General features: G+C 38.8%; 1 protein-coding gene across 1 annotated transcript; it reads left to right on the top strand.

The window, feature by feature from the left end:
• Positions 1–2,867: 2,867 nt before the first annotated feature.
• rbms1a (RNA binding motif, single stranded interacting protein 1a) lies at positions 2,868–19,707 on the top strand. The gene is made up of 14 exons (XM_072380831.1): positions 2,868–3,296; positions 5,059–5,201; positions 7,444–7,502; positions 8,659–8,750; positions 9,772–9,929; positions 11,620–11,699; positions 11,803–11,903; positions 12,369–12,418; positions 13,360–13,450; positions 14,764–14,814; positions 15,647–15,748; positions 16,583–16,651; positions 16,915–16,990; positions 17,811–19,707. Exons 1-13 carry the CDS (start codon positions 3,246–3,248, stop codon positions 16,981–16,983), a joined length of 1,116 nt encoding a protein of 371 aa, XP_072236932.1. The 5' UTR covers positions 2,868–3,245; the 3' UTR covers positions 16,984–16,990; positions 17,811–19,707.
• Positions 19,708–20,771: the final 1,064 nt, after the last annotated feature.

The raw sequence follows: 20,771 nt of genomic DNA, 5'->3' as shown, positions 1-20,771 counted from the left end.
GTAAAACAACAGTGATATTATCGGTACTATTATTTTAAGAACTTAAAAAAAAGAACATTTCTTTGATCTTTTTTGTGCTTCCTCATATTTTAAGGAAGCATTTTATTATTCCCAGAGGAGCCATAAACTTTAAGCCGAACCACACCATCACCGAAACTGTGAAAAAGCTTTTCTGTTTGAGTTGATGTTTTCTTTTCTGCAGAACATCTTGTGCAATCTCACCCAGACTTGGCCACATAGCCACACCAGATAACTTCGATGGCATTCTAAGGTCACCAAGGGGAACTTCAAATTCCTTAATTCTATGGTGGATGTGGACAGAGCAGATAATCATCCACATTCCTCAGTTCCTCCCTGTTGAAACCCACAGGACCCCCTGCTACCTCAACGAGATTCAACACACTGCATTCTTAACCAGGATGGGCTTCCTGACTGTGGGCTGGCATAGTTTGTTTGAGCTTATAGTTACAGAGTTGATTCATTAGTAATGTATACAGCTTAATTATGCCTCTAAAATCATATGCTTTAGGTTTTATTTAAGTCATTTTGGGTCACTGCTTGCTGTCATAGTTTGAATAATGATAAAACTTTAGCAGCAGGAATACTTTCATTATTAAAAGAACTTGTTGAATGTAAAAAACTTAGATTCATTTTCCAGAGGCTACACTGTGTGCTGAGTCATTATTGCTTATTGAATTCAGCTCCAAACAGAAAGAAGTCATTTATAAAGCTTTTTGATTAATTACCCAAATGTGGACAAATGAGCAGAGGTCTGTTGATCAGCTGACCTATGGGACTATTTGATATTTGACAAAACAAAACAGATGCTGCAAACACAGCTTTGATTTGTGAAACTTATTTCGATGAATATGAAATCTCATCTGTCATCTGCACCGTTGGTGTAATGGGTTTATGAATCAATAACTACCTAAGTGGATAACAACAAGCACAGGAAGTCATCTGCAGCTGATCGTTCTGATAGGAATGTATGGACTTTTCAAGGCACATCAGAAGTCGCCAGAAACACGAAACCAGCGTGAAACCCTAATCCTGCCGGCAGAGGAAATAAGGGAGAGAAATCTGATGCTTTAAGAGCCTCCTTGCTCCCCAATGGGATTTGGATTTTCGCGTTGCTTTATAAATCTCCAGCAGGACCTGCAGCAGCATGGCTGCTAGTGGCAAGCACTGCTTTGATCTCTTAAATGTTTCTAAGTGAATATAAGAAGAGTCAATTAAGATCAAAGTGAAAGGTGGGTGTGCACCAAGACAGTTAGGCCTGTCAGTTACGCATCCTGTGTTACATTTGTACCTGCCTAATTTCTCTGCACTCTTTCTTTCAATCTCTATCCTGAAAGTGTCTGAATAAACACAAAAACTACTGATAATAGTTAAGATGCACACCATATGCTGTCACGCAACGTAAGTGGTTCGGTTCTGGATAATAGCTGAGGACGACAAAGAAATAGGTAAAATAGATTCAAAAAGAAAAAAAAAGCATACAAAATTATACTATTTAACAAATATCCACCTCTTGAAATAGCAACGAAGGTTTTTCTCTTGAACAGCTTTAACATTAGAGACCTCCTTCCACAGTCTGATAGTTTCACAGATACACTTTTTTTCTGTATCAACTTGTTTTAGTTCTGCATTGAACTGAGGCTGAAGCTACAGGTCAAACGTCCAAGCTCAAGACTTGAAGATATTTCAGATGACCTCTGCACAGTTGTGATAATATTTCCCACAACATTTTGGCCAGAATACACTCCTAAATGTGGTGCCAGTAGTTTGTGATCTAGATATCTTGATAAAGAAGAGCGGCCATATTAAGCTTGATGGGTTAATCTTTAATGCAACAGTGTAATAACAGTCTATAGTCTTAGTACAATAATCTCTCATGCCAAGTAAAGATTATTTGCCCAAATAAATCAAAGATTTTCATACAAAAATGAGCATTTGAGAAACACTGATATATTGATGTTATGTCCCTGTAATGCAGTGTTTAGTGTACTTTCTGATGATTTTACTGAGCCAGTAGTGTAGCTCTGCATTACTTAAAATTTAAAGGTATTTTTCAAAAATTCTCACCTGCAGAGCCAGGGAATCAGAAATGATCAGAAATGAAGAAAAAACCCTGTTACAACAAACCGCTTCATCTTTAAAGCACCGGAAACCTGCGCTAGAAGGCTGTGGTTCCTCTTTTTCCAGCTCTAAGAGTTATTTGTATTCCACACGTGAAAATGATTAGTTTACCCTTGAACAAATAACACAACAGCCAAAAAAAAAACAAAACACGTAAATGCACTCAGAGCTGCAAACGGCTCTCTTGATCTGCAAGTTCATCACAGGTGGAAGTATTTTGTTTCTGCTTCCTCACCATTAAACATTGATGTCACATGACCTGCATGCACGGAGTCTATAGATGCTGACTGCGTTCAAGAAAATAGCACATACAAAACCGAGAGGGGATGTTATCTCTTTGTTTCCAAATATTTGCCCGCTGTTTTGTTTAATAATCCCCCCACACACACACATACACACACCCATACCCCCCAGAGTTGGGTTTAAAGGGAAACTGTGACCTCCTGACCGGGCCAGTCGCTGCTTATTTCATTGCATCCTGAATCTCTGACATGTATGTTGGATGGGGGGAAGGGCATAAAGGGGAAGGGAGTGCGTGTGTGTGTGTGTGCGAGAGTGTGTTTGGAGGAGGTGGGGGTGAGGAATGCTTGGTATGTGCGGACGACAACACCGTGAAAGGCGATGAGCGTTCAGCCCATCTCATTGTGAGCCCAAAAATCAAACCCCAAATCACTTTGTGCCCCATTAAAAAGTGAGCCACAGACACCAGACGTCTCGACGTGTCTTCGTAGTAAAAAACAAAGGGCCAGTTCGAGTTTTAACAAGGCGGCCACGCAGTTTATTTGATGTGGAACACCCTGCAGAGGCGGAGATGGTTCGGTCTGTAGTAGGTGGGACTGCCGAGCGGTCTGCAGCAGGACGTCGTAGATCAATGAACCGGACCGGAGGGTTGGTCCATCGCCTGGTGTGCATCTGACTGTATTATAGATGTGTCAGTATACCTATCAAATACCGAGGCTTTTTTTTGCTGCTAACCAGCCCGTTCAGTATGCGGATATTATAAAGCGACCGGTTATTTTTCAAGCCCCTCTCAGCGCTCGATTTCCGTCTCTCGTGGCTCATCTTTGCAATTCATTAGGAATTAAAATACATCTGTAACCTCCAGGATGATCTTTGCAAACACAGGCAACCCACTGAAGACAGCCAATCGTAAACAGGTAGGCCAACACACACACACAGAGATGATTTATTTTCTGCCTACTTTTTTTGCTCCCACTTGAATAAACTGACTGAATTATAGCAGCCGCACATGACATTGGAAAGCCCTCTCTGGGTATCACGCATAGAGTGTACCCTATGTATTCACACCACATCTTTTTAATCCCAAATTAATTAAATTCCTTACTAATTAGATCCTCGGCTCTCAGCAGTTGTCAAGCTGATGCTCCGATAGGCCACACGGAGAGATAAAACAGCAGCTGGCCCGGATCTACGGCTCTACAACCGATACTTAAATAATTATGTCCGTATAACCTTGTTTGCTCAGTCAAATGGCCAACTCTGGTCAATATGTATGACGGTAACTGTAGTCCATTTTATGGGTTAATGCATCCCGAGTGAATGCAGAATGGCCACAGAGAGGGCTACATGTACTAATGTAATGTACAGTATGGCGGTGTGCTGCCTGCATTCTTCATCTTGACCTCTCAGGTGAACAGAGCGATAATTGGAAGGCTGCTTCACCATCACACCTTTTGATTTAGGTGGGAGATGGGAATAAAGAGCAGACGCGGGGAGAAGAGAAGGAGCACTCGTTTTGACCTCTGATGATGGAAATGTAAACCCTGTGTAAGATCAAGTGGCTTGAGGGCTTATTTCACTGTATGCGAAACCAATCTCATGTGAACCTTTGCAGAGAAATATGAGTTTTTAGTATTAATCAGCTGCAGATTGCCCTTTCAGAGATGCAGACCCTTCATGCTCTCCAACATAAAAGTTAATAACAAAATATATTGGAGCACATAACAGACCTCACAGATGTTTCTGCCACAGCCACCAGTTCTTTATCTTAACATTTAACATCCCATGACTGAGAGAATATCTCTGTTTTGTGTTTATTTTTTATTTTTTTGTGGTTTGTTTTTATTGGCATGGCTAGAGTTGCATATCTTTGGCTCTTCAAGTGGATTGTCCTTTGGTTATGGACAGATGGTGTGATTCTGCCATGCTCTGCCTTTGATCTGATCTGGAGAGGGTTTGGGGTGGCTGGGAGCGATTTTAATGAATGAGTAAGGGGAAGGAAATGCTTTGCAAGGCAGTGTGGTGTGGCATGGCTCACAGCTACGAAGAAAACTGTGGATTTCTGATGAACACCCAAGCAGGATGTACAACGTGAACACAGATTTAATCACACTGTGATTCATAAAGGCCCTGTTACAGGAATAATATCTCTCTTTGAATGAGTTCTTTAGAATTTTAGTGCATGGATTCATCTTTTTACAATAGCTAGGAGCTTAAAGTCAAATCAACATGCCACCAAAAACCGGGACAGTTGAAGAAAAAAATCTTCCACTCAAGTAGAAGTGGTAATATGTTTGTCTAATAAGACTCCTATACTATTATATACATCTAATGGAGTAAAAATGTTTTTATCTGAAATGTTGCAAAGAAATAGCGTAAAAAAGTATCATAAAATGATCTAGAAGTACCTTATAAATGCACAGTACATCAGTTACTTTTCTGCTACCACTGGACCCTGTTATTGTCTTAGGGATGTTACAATAACTGCCTCCTATGTGGATGAGCAGTGCTTAGATAGCAGCATGTAGCATAAGATGGTGAGGTCAGATTATTCTTTGTCTGTGCTTCTCTGTTTTCATTTCACACAGATGAGATGTTCTTGTGATTGCTGTTGACCTGGGTTTAAATTAGATTATCTAGGTCCTGTACACTTCCTAACAGTGGGTTTCCTGTGTGCAGTCCTACCCCATGACTCCGTCCAGTCCCAGTAGCAGCAGCAACAGCAGCAGCACAGGCCTGGAGCAGCTCAGCAAAACTAACCTTTACATCCGCGGCCTGCCTCCTGCTACTACAGACCTGGATCTGGTTAAACTCTGTCACCAGTGAGTACACATTCACATACAGTATGAGCATCACACGAATAGTCGTATGTTGAGCAATCTACAGAAATAAAGTTACTGTGAAATTTCGATGACACATCTAAGGGTAATAAAGGTTCATTTTTTTCCCAATTAAAAATACACAAGTCTCTTTCTTGATGAGAGTCATGGGACATTTATCTGGTTTCTTGTTGGATATGAAAACACGCAGACCATAGGATGTTGTTTTAGGTGTGGAAATAATTCATGAAAGATGATATGAAGACATGCATTGTTCAGTCTCCTCACAGGACATGAGGGTTGATGAAATGATAATGGATGGATGGATGGATGGATGGATGGATGGATGGATGGATGGATGGATGGATGGATGGATGGATGGATGGATGGATGGATGGATGGATGGATGGATGGATGGATGGATGGATAGAAGCAGTTCCATGCCAGTCCTCCTGTCTGATTTCTAAACTGAAAATATGCCAAACAAATACAACCTCTCATAGGTAATATAAGAAGAAACTGTTTCACCATTTTAAGCTTGAAAGTCTCTTACAACAGTACTTCAATGGAAGAAAACTGAAGATAGCACACAACAATAAAATACCAACATATGGTGCTGGGATGCCCTCTGGTTTTTAATAAACTGTTTTTATGAAGGTGAGATAAAGGCTCCTGCTGGTCCTGTGCTAACCATTTCACCCTTATATATTAGCACCGTGAAAATAGTGACATTTCAGTGATATTCAGTCATCTTTTGTAGTCCCAACCACAATTGTCTTTTTACTTGCATCACCTCGCATCAACCTGTAAATGCCTATTCATGTATCAACCATTGTGTTAGTTGTGTGTTTCAATCAAGTCGATGTTAGACATCAAAAGAGGTATTTCAGTCAAGTCAGCCGTCACATCACACAGCAGCTCCACTGTCTTTTCCAAAGACGTTCACTCTTAGCTCCAAAAAGATCAATAAGACAACAGGTAAACATTTACATCCACAAACCAGTGGAAAATGTCAGTGGTTACAGCCACTTCTTTATTAATACATGTTTTTTAAGCGCTTGTAACATGATTCTTTTGGTTACTTTGGTTAGGCAAACAATTTCCACATTTTACCAGCCTCTGTGCTAAGCTAAGCTAAGCTAATCAGGTGTCAGCAGTAGCTTCGTAGATATTAGTGGAGGTGTCTGTATTCATGCAACTTATTGCAATAAAAGATTTAATCATTATGGGTCACAGCAAGGTTCACTCCAACAGAATAATAGTTGTTTCTGATTGATTTCTCCCATTGATAAAAAAGAGACTTTTTGGAAAATGTACTGAATAAATTGGATTTTAAGGTGTTTTTTTTCTGTAGATAAATCAAATTGAAATTTGACAGAAAGAACAACAGACTGTTAGCTGTTTTAGTACAAAAACCTGATTGTTGGAATTTCAAAAATGCACACTGGTTTAACCATAGTGTATGCCGAGACACAAACTGCCCAAACCTCTATAAACAAAGACACATGGAAAAACAATAGCTCAACTTTGGTATGTGTAGTGGGCTGTAAAATGGTTGTTTTATAGAAAGAACAAAGCAGTCATGCAAAGCTGTCCAGTATTTGATACAAGTTGATACTACAGACTCAAGTGGTTTGTGCGGTGGATGCCATAATTAGTCGAGTTTTGTCTAATTTTTTCACTTTCTAATTGAGAAGCATATTGGAAGAGAAGGCATTCACCCATGTAACCAGCAGCAGCAACAGCTGTTTGTGTCCTGTTTGCCTGTGTTTTGTTCATGTTCCCGGTGGTGTTTGCCAGCACAAAGCAGAATTGAAAGTGCTTTTCATAGCAACAAGGACTGAATGGTGATGTAAGCTCGGCTTTCTGTCTGTATGGTCTGCGTGTCCCGAGAACAACTCACAGTTTGTGTCACATTTCAAGTTGAATGTGGAGTCATTGAAACTAGTTTCTAAAACAAAGCCTGAAGTATTTAAAATTGATTCATATTCTTTGCAAATATGTGGGAAAGAGCAGACAAGTGCCCCTGCAACTACCAATCTCCATGAATATAAGCAGCTTTTATTGTCTTCATGAATTGCTCTTTTGTGCTGGAGCTGTCTTTTTTGATCTCACAGCTATGATGAACAACAAACCTCGTATGAAGTCCCCTTGAATTGGACACACAGAAAGTTGACTGACATTCACTATGGTCTTTCCTGTTTTCAATTCAAGCTCTTTGACGAAAATTTTGTTAAACATCCAGGTATGGAAAGATTCAGTCTGCAAAGGCCATCCTGGACAAGACAACCAACAAGTGTAAAGGTCAGTAAGGCCATCAACTCATACCGCCAGCTGTCATTAAGAGCTTATACAATTCCAAAACCCCCCCAAAAACAACATATTTAAGAATACAGCTTGAAATTAGGCATGGAGAATCACATGATGTGTCTTTTAGTTGGACAGATAAAGTAATTGTTTGTTTTCTCTGACACTAGATGATCTCCCTGAATAAACCATGTTGATTTTTAGGCAGATTCCAGCTTCTACTAACTTCCATTTTTGTCAAACTTCTGTTGCATGACATTGCTGCCGATTGATTTGCAAAAAACTTTACTCCATTTCAACGCCATGGTAGCAGAAGTTTGACAAAAACAAAAGCAGATTATGATGGATTAGAGGCTCCACAAGCAGATTGTCACTCCTTATGGAAATAAATGGAAAACAGTAACTGACTGGATTATATGAAAATATTGAGACCACACCCTCCACTTATGCCAGTGACCTATATTGCAATTTGAGTTTTAAAAAAGTAATGCAGAGTTGAAAAAACTTTTAATGGGTTCTTCCATTACACACAAGATGCCACTCCAAAAAGTGCCTTAACATTTGGCTTGGTAACTTAAGCATGATCTTGCTGACAGTCAAACAAGTAAGACAAACAAACAGCAATGATCTCATACCTCGCCTTGCTCTACTGCAGTGGAAGAGAAGAACCAGTATATAGAAGCAATATACATGTACTGGAAAATGGTTCAAATACATGCAAGCTAATTTATCATGGGCTGTCAGACATAAAAACGGATTTGTTTTAACATTTTGACATCAGAAAGTCATTACACAAAGCTCAAAACCAAATGTTTTGTCCTGGGAAAACAAACAGATTGTAATTTGCTAATTAGTCAGGTTTATAGGTGCTGGTATGCAGATTTTTGGCTCAGTACTGTACACTGATGAAAATGGTATCTTCTTAATTCTTGGAAAGAAAGTGAAAAGGCAGATTGGTAACACATTCCTTTAAGATTTTATACATGTTAGCTTCTTTAAAGTGTAACTTTAGTGTAACTGTCCTAATGATTGAAATTACGATTGAATGTCTTGTTAACATGATTAGCAGTGAATATTCCAACTGGAAATAGTTTGAAAGGTGGTTGTTCTGATTTAATGGCTGCTGATATGAATATTGCTCTGCAAACGACAGGTTACGGCTTTGTCGACTTCGACAGCCCAGCAGCTGCTTTAAAGGCAGTACATGCTCTGAAAACCAGCGGCATACAGGCCCAGATGGCCAAGGTGAGTCTGTTACAGGCACGTGTGTATGTCTGTGTGTGTGTGCATGTTTGTCATGCTTGTGAACATTTCTTCGGACGCATGCTTTTTTAGTGCATGTGTGCTTGTGTGTGTTGGAGAATGGCATTAGACAGGTCACATGTCCTCAGCTGTCAAGCTGTTCCTTCCGTGACCTCATTTACTTTCACTAAAGAAACCAGATGTCACCTATCTCTCTGCCAAATAACCTGTCAGTCACTGTGACACGTTACACACAAGCCCACTCGGTGATTCTCTACCACCTCACTTCTGGTTTGGTTATACCAATTGTACAGAGTTTACAAGCATTATTGCAGTCTCTTTGTCTGTTTACATATCCAAATTATGCAAACTCACATAGAGGTATCTGCACCTAAGCACTGTGTCAACAGCACTACTGCTCTGAGCCTTTCTTGCTCTCCTAAGAGCAACTGAAGGTTAAGCACAGCACATCAACAACACTATTTGATGACCATCTGGATAATTATCTGGATATCTGCATCACATTTGTGATTTGTCTCAAATTCTCTTTATCGTCAAATTTTGTTCGAACACACCCATTTCCCTAGCTGTGTTGCTGTTTCTCTGCCTAAATAAATGAGTGAGAGGTCACTGATGAATGGTTACTCACTGGAGACCTGCATGTGGCTGCTCTGTGTGGAACAAACATGGAAGAACACAGTTTGTGTGTTGTGGTCGCCATGGCAACACTGCTCTCCTGCTGTTTCTAGAGGAGACCATAGAGGCGCTGAGCTGCTGCGCAGTGCAGATGAAGTGTGCTTCAGTGTGTGTGTGGTAGAGCTTGTAAATGTTTATTTAACTAAATGTTAGTCGAACACGTGGAGAAAAACAGATTGTGTCAGACTTTAAATTTTTTGTGAAGCACATGACTGCATTTTTCAGTTTTTTTCCTCTTGAATTTTGCCATTTCCACACGCCAAACAAACTAGAAAACACTTATTCATTCAATGCACTTCTTCTTTTCCGTTTTCATTTCTGAGAGCAGCAACAGGAGCAGGACCCCACAAATCTTTACATTTCCAACTTGCCTCTCTCCGTCGATGAGAAAGAGTTGGAGAAGATGCTGCAACCCTTTGGCCAGGTGGTCTCCACTCGAATCCTCCGAGACTACAGCGGCAACAGCCGAGGCGTGGGCTTTGCCAGGTCTGTCTCGGGAGAAAAGAAAGCACATTCATTCCTTTTCAATTACATCACCTTTGAAGTATTTGTGGAATAAGCTTTCAGCAAATCAATGACCTAAAGTAATGTTACCTTGTGCCTCACTGCGGCACTTTGGAACAATCTTTTTTGTTGAAATTAAGATTGGCAACATATTCTTCACAGTTGTGGTTGAGGTTTTCTGCAGTTCAGGGCGAACAGTTTCCATTCTCAGACTCATTAAACTGGGTTGCTTCTGTCCTGCTGTCTTTGCAGGAATTGATTCTGTGTTAATAGTGCTGGCAGAAAGTTTGTAAAAGAAAATCAGATCAGCACACAGGTTACATGTAGGCTGTGTTTATGATGACTTACAGTATTGTCACCTCTCATTTCTTATGTTCTTATATGTTGCTTCCAAGTAGGCAGACTTTCATTTAATCTTTTTAAGTGGTCTTAAGCAATAGACCTCCAAGCTTTCGGAAGGTCTTTCAAAGGTTTTTTTGGACATTGACAGCTTTTTCCACTCATCCTCAGTCCAGACATTGTATCTGACCATTTTCAGAGAAATTGAGGCTGTTTTTTTCTTTTTAGTATTAAGGCACTTAACACTGAACTATGAATCGTTCAAGCATAAAAAAGGCAGGGATGAACCAGTGCTGTGACATCGTATAACACACAACTTAGCAAAGAGCCTATTTCAAATTGTATGTTTTGGCACTTAGTTACTGGAACCTGTATCAAAGACATAAATTCTTACCATAACTGTAGTTAAAGTTATGGAAAATGCAAAAGATAAAACAGTTTTGACAAGCATAGATAGTATTTTTTTATCAACAAGGCAATTCCTATTACAGCCATTCGCTAAAAACTTGGCATATATCTAAACTAGTTGTCAAGAGAACATTTTTAAAAAAAAGGTAAACAGGGAGGAAAGGTTGATTCATGCCAAATGACACAAGAACTGGAGTGAAAGTATGTTGCAACAGGTCTTATGGAGGGAGGAATCCTCCCCAGAGTCTGGATCTCAACATTATTGAAGCTGTGTGGGATCATCTTAACAGAGAACGGAACAAAATTTAGCAAACATCCAAAAAAGAGCTTTGAAATGTCCTTCAAGAAGCCTGGAGAACTATTCCTGAAGACTACTTAAAGAAATGACAAGAAAGCTGGTCGAAAAGGGTTCAGGCCGTGTTGAAGAATAAATGTGCTCATGGCAAATATTGACTTTCAAGCTCAATTGTACTAACTATGTCTTTGCCTTATATACTGTATCCCCATTTATGTTTGCTCATAATTCAATAAACCACTGCACACTCTTGCCGTTTTTTGGGCAAAATATATAAAGAAATGAGTGGCGGTTCAAGACTTTTGCACAGTACCGTATTTCTTTGGGTTTCGTGGTTAAAGCTTTGTCTTTAAAATGTTTTCCTTACTTCTGTTACAAAGCGATATACCAAGCCCACTCCTACTTTTCAATGACGCCAAAAGAACAAAGCCTGATATACTGATTCAATCCTGTTCCCTCATATGCATACACAACCAGTCCTGACAAGACACTATTCTTTGACTTTCACATGAAAGAGCTCAGGAGTCTTCCAGTTATGCCTAGCAATACCACTTTCTGTTGAAGAAAGTGTTACTGTAGATTGTCTCTATTTAATTTATTTGATGTTAGCATCATCTTCTTCCCTGTCAGGATGGACACAACAGAGCAGTGCAACGCAGTCATCTCCCACTTCAATGGAAAGTTCATAAAGTTAGCTTCTGGAGCTCTGGGTGAGAGAGAGTTTCACTTTTCTGTACACTTTCCAACTGTGGAAGCATTGATGATTCATTGTTGACTAGCTGTTGATTTGTTGTTCTTGTACTTTGCCTACAGCCCCATCTCAGCCCTTGCTGTGTAAGTTCGCGGACAGTCAAAGGAAGAAACATGCTCACAGTGGATTTGTTCCCAATGGACAGACGGCAGATCTCAGACTAGTACGTGCATGCTGGTCATATTACTATGTCCAGTCTTTATAGGCTCACATAACCTCATGAATTCTGTTAAGCAAGAGAAAAAAGGGCTGCAACTAGATATTCAAACCTTGCAAAAAAGGAAAAGAAAAGCAACAAAGTTAAATTCTTTGTTGTCAACAACAGAATTTCCTCAGAAAAAACATTTACTGTGCAAAATTAGAGAAATCAGTCCATTTATTCTAATCTAATTGACTTGCATTCCAAGTTTCTGACTCAAAAGCACATCAGAACTGTTCCCATCTGTACACCAGACTATGTCTGGATTTTGTTAAGCAATTCAGTGCAGAAGGAAATTAAAATAAAAAATAACATTAATCGGACTAAGATTATACCCATATTTACTCTGATGTTGTTTTCAGTTGTTACAATGCAGTGGTAAGACATGAATTTGTAATAAACATTTTTGTATTTTCTTTGTCACGTTAGGGTGCAATGACTCTCACCTATGACCCCTCTTCAGCAGCCATACAGAATGGGTGAGTGAGTAGTGTTTCAAAGTTTGTAAAGTCCTCAAAATGTTAATGCTGCTGTAATTCAGATCTTGTTTTTTCATTGATGATCTGTCATGACCCACAAGCAGCAAAATGGTCTCAAACCATCATATTAGCAACACCATCTTTTACAGATAGGAAAGGGCACAGCCTATCTTTGTAGATCTCTGTTCACAGTATTATTTTTTCCAGGGTTTTACTGGCATCACACAGTATTAAAGACCTTGTTTTTAGACATGGATTTATTGATCAATTTGTACACATTTTGTTCAGATATGGTTTTGTAACATTTCTCAGTCTGTCTTCATAGATAGTTAGATGTCTCATAATAATCCAAAGTACTTAAGCAAATATTATTCATCTGAAACGCTTGCTTCAGTCATAAATTATTTAAAGTCAATTTGAATTGAAGAAACAATTTGGATGAAAGGTGTAATAGTTTCAAGAACAACAGAAAAGAAGCCTAGTTGCCCTCTGTTTAAGCACTTTTCCGGCTTGATAGGCATTAAAAGACTCTTTTAGGCATATCACACTTTCACAAACTTGCTGTTAAACTCTTTCATAGAATTCTAAACTCCCTCTCACACCTGACAGCCATTATATTAATTCAAAACACCAGGCCTAATTTCACTGTCAAATTAACTGCGACTTATAATGGTCCACACACTTTTGGTACTCACAGTTATATAAAATTAGATCATTTCCTCAATAAATAAATGGCCAAGTATGAACATGTGTCTCATTTGTTTAATCCACCTTTAAGATGTGTGGAAACCGAATAGTGCAGTCATATTTGTTGAGAATTCAGATCATTTCAGAGACCTCACACGGATTGAAGCACCGTTATAGTAGTTCCTGACTTCATTTAACCTTTTGCAACCCTCATAATTCTTGAGCTTTGTGTTGTAATGCTATCTGTTTCTTAGGTATTATCCTTCACCATATCCAGTGACCAACCGGATAATGACTGTGCAGCCTGCAATGTCTCCCTACATGTCCCCAGTCTCTGCTTACCAGGTACTGCAGAGTTCCATCAATAGTCGAATACAATTGAATATAAATCTTCCCTCTAACTGTCTTGCTCTTCTCTATTTTGCATTTGAGGTTATAGTGTGTATTTGTGGGTAAGGGTGTATTCTTAGTTGTGTGTGGGTTGTAGAGGCGTTAAAGATATAAGAATATGTGTTAAACCATCCATGGGCTACCTAACACTCCTGTCACTCCATTTTACAGTGGCTTATCATTTTCATTTTTCTGTGTAATAAGAGCATGGTCAATTTGAGATTATCTAATCTGAAAATATACTTTGAAGGTCAGACGTATGAAGTGGACCAAAGAAAATCCCCACTTTGACATTTCATTCTCTGAGTTCCCTGACTTGATAAGATGAGTTTGTGGGGTTTTGTTTAGCTTGATTGCAACGCATAAGAGATGTTTTGTAACCCGATACATCCTGAGAAAATGTTTAGCTCTTCCAGACCTGTCTGGTAGATATTCCCGCTGTGTTTTTTTAAAGTTTTTTTTTCATCACTTACCATGCAACATAAAAGTATTACAATGACTATGAACATCAATCCATTAGCTTGGCTAATAGTCACGTCTTAGTCTCACATTTTATCACTAGAAAGAGGTGTTAGGTCTCTGCAGGTCACATTAATTACTAGAATCAACACCTGAGTCTCCATGAAGCTTTCTCAATGATGACATACTGAGACTAAAGATTGTCTCTATTAGACACAAACTAGCAGCTCTTTCACATCCACAAATTTTAGTACATCTAGTTGTTATGTATCAGCTTTATGATGCAGTTCCTTCGCCTCATCCTAACGTCCTGTTGTTCTTGGTGCATCCATTATTCTCAAAACCTGCAACTTCCCTTGTCCTGCCAGGGTTGTAGAAGTGGTTCTAAGTGCTGTGGAGTAAAGATTAGAAAGCCAAGACACCAGCAGTTTGATTAACACAGGTTATACACACAAGCTTGGAAGGTTGAATCTTTAATGGTTCAGAAAAGACAATCATACAATGATACTTTAAAAGCTCCTTAGTGAGACAGAGGGTGAATCAGACTTGAACTAAAATGTTGAAGGCTTTGGATATTATTGGGCCATCATGGCTGACCAGAATCTCTGAGCTGGATTAGCGGTTTCAGAATTGATGGATGGGTTAGTAGATGTGGTGCTCCACTTGCTGATTTAGGTATCTAAAATAATTGCATCTTCATCTACAATTTTTTTTTTTATTGTAGCTTTTAATTTGTAACATATTAATTCTCTTTCTCTTTCTCTTTGCTGCTGTCTCTTGTTCTGCCTCCCTGTCTCACCCTCCATTAGGTGCAGAGTCACTCTTGGGTGGCACATCAACCATACATCATGCAACACCCGGTAAGGGAACGGCAACACTATACGCCGCCTCCTGTTCTATGTACAGGAAATGTCTGTGTCGTACAGCCCAAGCTCTCAGCTCACTACAGCTCACATTTTATTCAGCCTGGTCTGCTCACACACTCAACACAACAACAAACTTCCCCAAAACATATAGCGAGAGAAAGACTGAGCTGAGAAAAGAAAAAACTACTCTATGTAACATGTTATAAATGTGTGTGTTGTGGTGTTTAGTGTATAAAAGAGAAATGGAACAACTAAAGAGACATTCAGCGGCTGCCTCCTCCCTCTGTGTGGATCCAGCAGGAAATGCCTGAAGCAGAGACAGTCTTGTGACTCTTTGACTCTTCCAACAGATGGTTTCCACTGGAACAAGTGTCTCTGCTGATCTGCCCCCTCCCCCTCTTTTTTGCTAGGAAATGGTCTATTCCCAAAAGACATTCATGTTTGAAGGAAGACACTCCATCTTAAAATTAACAAGAGCTGTCCAAGTCATACTCATTACAGATTTTGGGAACATATTACACATCTTATTTTTTCATCTTAATACATGGACTATTTTTACAATGTAATACTATTTTCTCTCATTTAGTGGTATGAATTTAAAGTTGACATTTTGTCAAGCTTCTGTCTTTTCCTCCTACCAAACTTTCCAGTCTGTGCTGAGCTGCAACCATAACTTTCAGATTCTGCTTATAATTTTGCCCAAATCCGCCAGTTACTGTTGCTGCTGTCCAATTTGTTGTGTTGGTGTTCATTGGAATGAGTTGATTGAGTTAGTAAAAGTTAATCATGTGACATAAGGTAAAACCTAGACTGCCTTGTGCTACAGGCTGCTGTGATGTCTCCCTCTGTGGATCCCTCCATGTCACTGCACCCAACAACCATGATTACTCAGCAGATGGGACAACTGTCACTGGGAAATGCTGGAACTGTGAGTGGCATTATGGGATACCCTTCAACAGACAGCACTGGTTAAATAAATATCTGTGGCATGATTAAAGAAGCCAGTCTCACTTCATATTAAGACTAAATGCTCATTTCTATGGACCTGAAAGAGGTCATTTTACACACATATCTTTGAATTAGCAAGTTGAAATCTTTATTTTTGACCATTTATTTTTCAGAGAGGATTGCATTGTACTATGCATGATAATCTCCTCATGAATAGTTCTTAATGTATAAAGAAAGTTGAGATCAGGTTGAAATTAGTAATATATAATAATAATAATAATAATAATAATAAAAAAAACTGTCTGATGTAAAGGAGTCTTTTTGTCTTGGTCAACATTAGTTAAATCAAACAGATGAGCATTATCCATACAAAAAGACAGGTTTCTTGGCCTCTTTGAGGAGAAAGGACCTAAAGCACTCAGGTTTTTCATCTTATCCTGATGAATTCTTCTGAATAGATGAGTATGACAAACTCATGAGCTCATGAGAAAGGACAACATTTCTTGTTTTCAAAACAGTAGAAGGGGTAAGAAGTTGCCATCAGATCGGACAAAGGTTTTGCTAGAGCAGCAGTATTTTTTCAGTGTTTTATCATTTCATAACAGCCTTTTAAATCTTACCGCAACACCAGAAACCCAATACCTTCAGATCTAGGACCACAGTAGATGACCAAATTTTCTCAGTATCTGCATCTAAACTCTCCCTGTGTTAAATGAATTAAAAGTTAAGAAGCACGTCTGTTTATCAGCCCAACTTCATGTAATCTGCCATTTAATCATTTGGGGTTTTTTATTGTATTTTTCTTGTCTTGCAGTATATTGCTGCCAACCCCAGTGTCCAGGGAGCTTACATGCCTCAGTATCCTCCCATGCAGGCAGCACCTGTAAGTTCATCTTAAATTCATCTCTTACAATATATATAATTCATTCACCTCCCAGCTGGTATCCATTTAACCAATATATCTAAAAGCTGTAATTACTTCTGAAAATGACAACAGCCCGTGCCAGTCCAAACGTCTTCCATACACAAGGCCTTGAGTTGTCTTTTAAATGTTTGTCCTCTGAAACTATCAATTATCTTAGTGCGCTCCCAGAGAGGATAGTTATTATCAGATTCTAAATGAGAGATGCTGTTTTTGCTTTGCAGGAAAACGGCACGCCGCAGCAAGTGGATTCTTCCAACAACTCATCTCCTTACAGTCAACTCAGCAAGTAACACACAGGTATTCTTTGAGTTTCTGAGAGCAAGCCCTCGAGCATAAATGCAGCCTTGAGCCACCCATCATTTCTATATATGTTGCTTCCAAGGACCCAGACTTTCTTTTAAGCTTTTAAAGCAGTCTTGAGCAAAAGTTCACCAGGCTTTCTGAAGTCATTGGCTTTTTGTTGCACAGAATCTATTTGAAATAGTTTAGAAATATCTTTAGGCACTTTGTTACTATGAGCCTGTCACAAAGACACATTATTTGTTCCAATTTTTACTTGCATCTATGAAAAATGTCCCAGATAACACAGTTTGACAGGAATATAATGGTATTTTTGCACAATGATTCTCAAAGATCTATGAGCTAAAAACGTGGCCTATCTCAGCATGGTGTGCAGTGTGTCCTCAAACAAATTACAACCTTGTCTAAGAGGGTTTAGACCACAGAATACACATGCTCATACCAAATATTTCTTGTATACTGTATTTCCATTTAAATCAACACTGGCTCCAATACATTTCTTCAGCCTTTTCCCATTTTTCTGGCAGAATATAAAGAAATGAGGCATGGCTCAAGACTTTTGAACCCTGGTTTGTTAAAAGGTAATAGCTGCTAAAATATTAGAACTGAGATCGTTATAAATCAGAGAAAAATAATCATCTTTCAATGTGATATTAAAAATGCCCTCTAGAGTAAAACATCCATGACAGTAAATTAAATTAATTTTGGGGATGGAGGTCTTTTGATAAGCTCAATGAAAAGCTTGTCATCAATAATCTAAAAGTTATTTTAAAAAAGCTACAGCCCCATTGAGTGCTTCTGCTTTCTCTATTTACAGGCCACATTACTGCTCTGTGAGCCAGAGGGCAGGTGGGAAGTTGCTTATGACATCACAGGGATAATATCCACCGCCTGCTCTGATTGGACCAGATACATGAACTTTTTTTTGCACAGACCCAACATTTGTAGTGGAAATTGAAACGTGCAAATGGACTCAAGCAGTTGGTTAGTCACGAAGAAAAAGAAAAGAAAATTAGATTTATTTTGATAAGAAACAACATGCTCTTCTTTTTCTCTTTTTCAATGTTTCTCTAACACTTGCCAGAGGACCCCCCCCCCCCCCCCTCCCCTCTTCCACCCCCACCACCATGCTCCCTCCTCACCCAAGTATGATGTGACATTAAAATGCATGAGATAGAGATATTTTCCCCCCTTGAGGTGTCCATGATTTTATAGTTCCTTTATTTGTGGGATAGGAAAACCTTTGCAGACCTTGTTTGCACTGAAGTTTAAAGTTTTAGAATAACTTCATGTTGGTTTTGAAAGAATAGCTCATAAAATTTGTTTACGTTTAACTGCACTTGACAGCTGACACAGATCACCATTTCATTAGGAAATTAATGAATTTATTATTGGAAACGGTGCCTTCCTTACGCGACATCAAACATTCGCCAACATTTTTATCATAAAACTTGATCAGTTGTCATTCTACAATCCCAATTGATCAAATGTGTGCGTGAAATCATGGAGATTCGAGTGCTTCGCTATCTCGTCGTCTGGTAGCAATAAAGACAATGAGAGTTCCACGGCAATACTGAGAAAAAAGGGTGAGAAATTCAGAGCAAGATATTTTCTTATTTTCCTGTTTCCTTGTTTTCTTCTTTTTAAAGCCTCACAATCTGATATGAAACAAGAGCCGTACTTTTATGGAAATTTCAAGTTTTACACCCAATGGGCATCTTTTAGGAAGGTTTGCTTTTCTCTTGTGGTCAGTTTGACCAGTAATCTACCTCATGGTTCTGCTGGAGTCTGCTGGTGTTGTGGGGTTTGCAGGTAAAGCCCCCTTCTCACCAGCCCTGACGAAGCAGACCAGAAGCCACGCTTGGGAGCTGGCTGAACGGGACTTCTGCCGTTTGTCTCCCAAATGCAGCATTTCTCCTCCTGATCTTCAAAAAGAAAACAACATACTTTTTGCTTTTTTTTTATTTCCATCTTTATTTGTCTTTTCTGTGCTGGTGTTTCTTTTTCTCAACATGAAAACTGTTGTTCAGTTGTGATGCACCATTTTAGAAATTCAAAGACAGCTTCTCTGTAAAACAGTTGGTTACCTATCTGCTTAAAACAAGTTAATGCAAGCAGTATACGTCGTTCTGCCTTTAAACAGATCCTTCTCACCCTGTTTCTGTGAAGCTCTCCAAAAATCATGTTGAAATCAAGTCCAACTTTGGTATCTTAAATCTCACTCGTGCAAAATTATGCAACAATCATATTTGAACTACTTAAAAAAACAGCAATATTTTATTGGAATTTGATGAGGAAACTGTATTTCTTGTTAATTATTCCCACTGAGGGCCAAAAGTGAAAAACGAGTGAGTTGTATCGTTTATTTTGCTCTTTTTTTTCTTTTCTTTTTAAAAGTTTTCTGATGAATGACCACTACACTACTCTGACACAAGGAAAATGGTCAAACATGTTTGGTCGTGATGCTTCGCACCGATCAGTCATACCTAAAGCAGTTAATGCAGACCATAGAGAAAAAATACATCCAGGCTTTTACTGAGTGTACTTGCCCTTTCTGAACATTTGTTGCTGGATAAAAAAAAATGTAAAAATGAAAGAAAAAAATTGTACCTCCTGTCACCTTCTTCTGATTCTCAAACAATCCTTTCCTTGCTCTCTCCTTTGAAAACATTGGAATAAAAAAAGTGCTAAATAAAATGCTCTTCTCTTTCTCACATCTGGCTCCTGTCTTTTTTATTTGACTGGTGTCTTTGCTTTTACATTTTCCTGCCCCTGCGTAGTTGCACTGTGATACAGTCTGGTTTACAAGATAAATGGGGTCTTATGTGATTTATTTTAATGCAATAACAGTGCAGATCCAAACATAAAAGTTAAAAAAGGAACAGTCACATAAAAACAAAGCACTAATTTGCCAATTACCCTGTATTTGATTAAAAACAGAATGACATTTGATGGAAGCAAATTGTTTTTAAAAAGTTGAGATAGGGCTAACAGAGGATTGTTAATTGTGCAATGCTAAGAAAAAAAGTCAGAAAAGCGTTCAGAGAATCTGAGTCTTTCAGAAATCAAAGGAGGGGTTCACTACTCTGAAACACTCTTGTATGACTTGGACACTATTTTTTCTCTCTAAAATTATAAAGACATAAAGGGGATTTCTTTGACGAAGATCCATATTATGATTTAAGGATCCAGACAATCCTGTGAGATCTCTTTTTACAAGGTGCAAAAGCAGTACTTGTTGTGATCTTCGGGCCCTGAAACAACACTGCCTTACAAACAAATACATGTCTGTCATGAAAATGATTGAATGGGCTCAGGAACTCTTTGACAATGTCAAACCACATTCTAGACATATTACAACAGCATGACTCTGTAAAATAGTCCCGGTGCTAAACTAGTCTGCCAACTGATAAAATGTAAAGCACCATGAAAACTACAGCAAGAACATGAAAAAAATAGCTTTTCTCTCCATTTCCCAAACACTGAAAGAGTTGCTGTTGACAGAAAAGGTGACTAACGTGACCCTTTCCCAATATGCTGCACCCATTAAATTCCCAGTTTCAACATTCTAATATTTTGCATCACACTTTTTTCGAGCAAATATTAGGTTTAAATCATATACAAATGTTTGCATTCTCGATGGCCATTATTTTTCCCATTGCTGTCACATTCCTCGAGCAAATTCATAACACAGTGCAAGAACAAAGCACGAGTTACGGGATCAATAACAAATAAATGAAAATATCTGGACATATCTGGTTCTAACAAGTCAAAACGA

Source organism: Leuresthes tenuis, unplaced genomic scaffold, assembly GCF_036924035.1.
Source record: "Leuresthes tenuis unplaced genomic scaffold, fLeuTen1.0.hap1 SCAF_2, whole genome shotgun sequence".
NCBI classification, from domain to species: Eukaryota; Metazoa; Chordata; class Actinopteri; order Atheriniformes; family Atherinopsidae; genus Leuresthes; species Leuresthes tenuis.
This window is presented reverse-complemented; position numbering and strand designations above follow the sequence as displayed.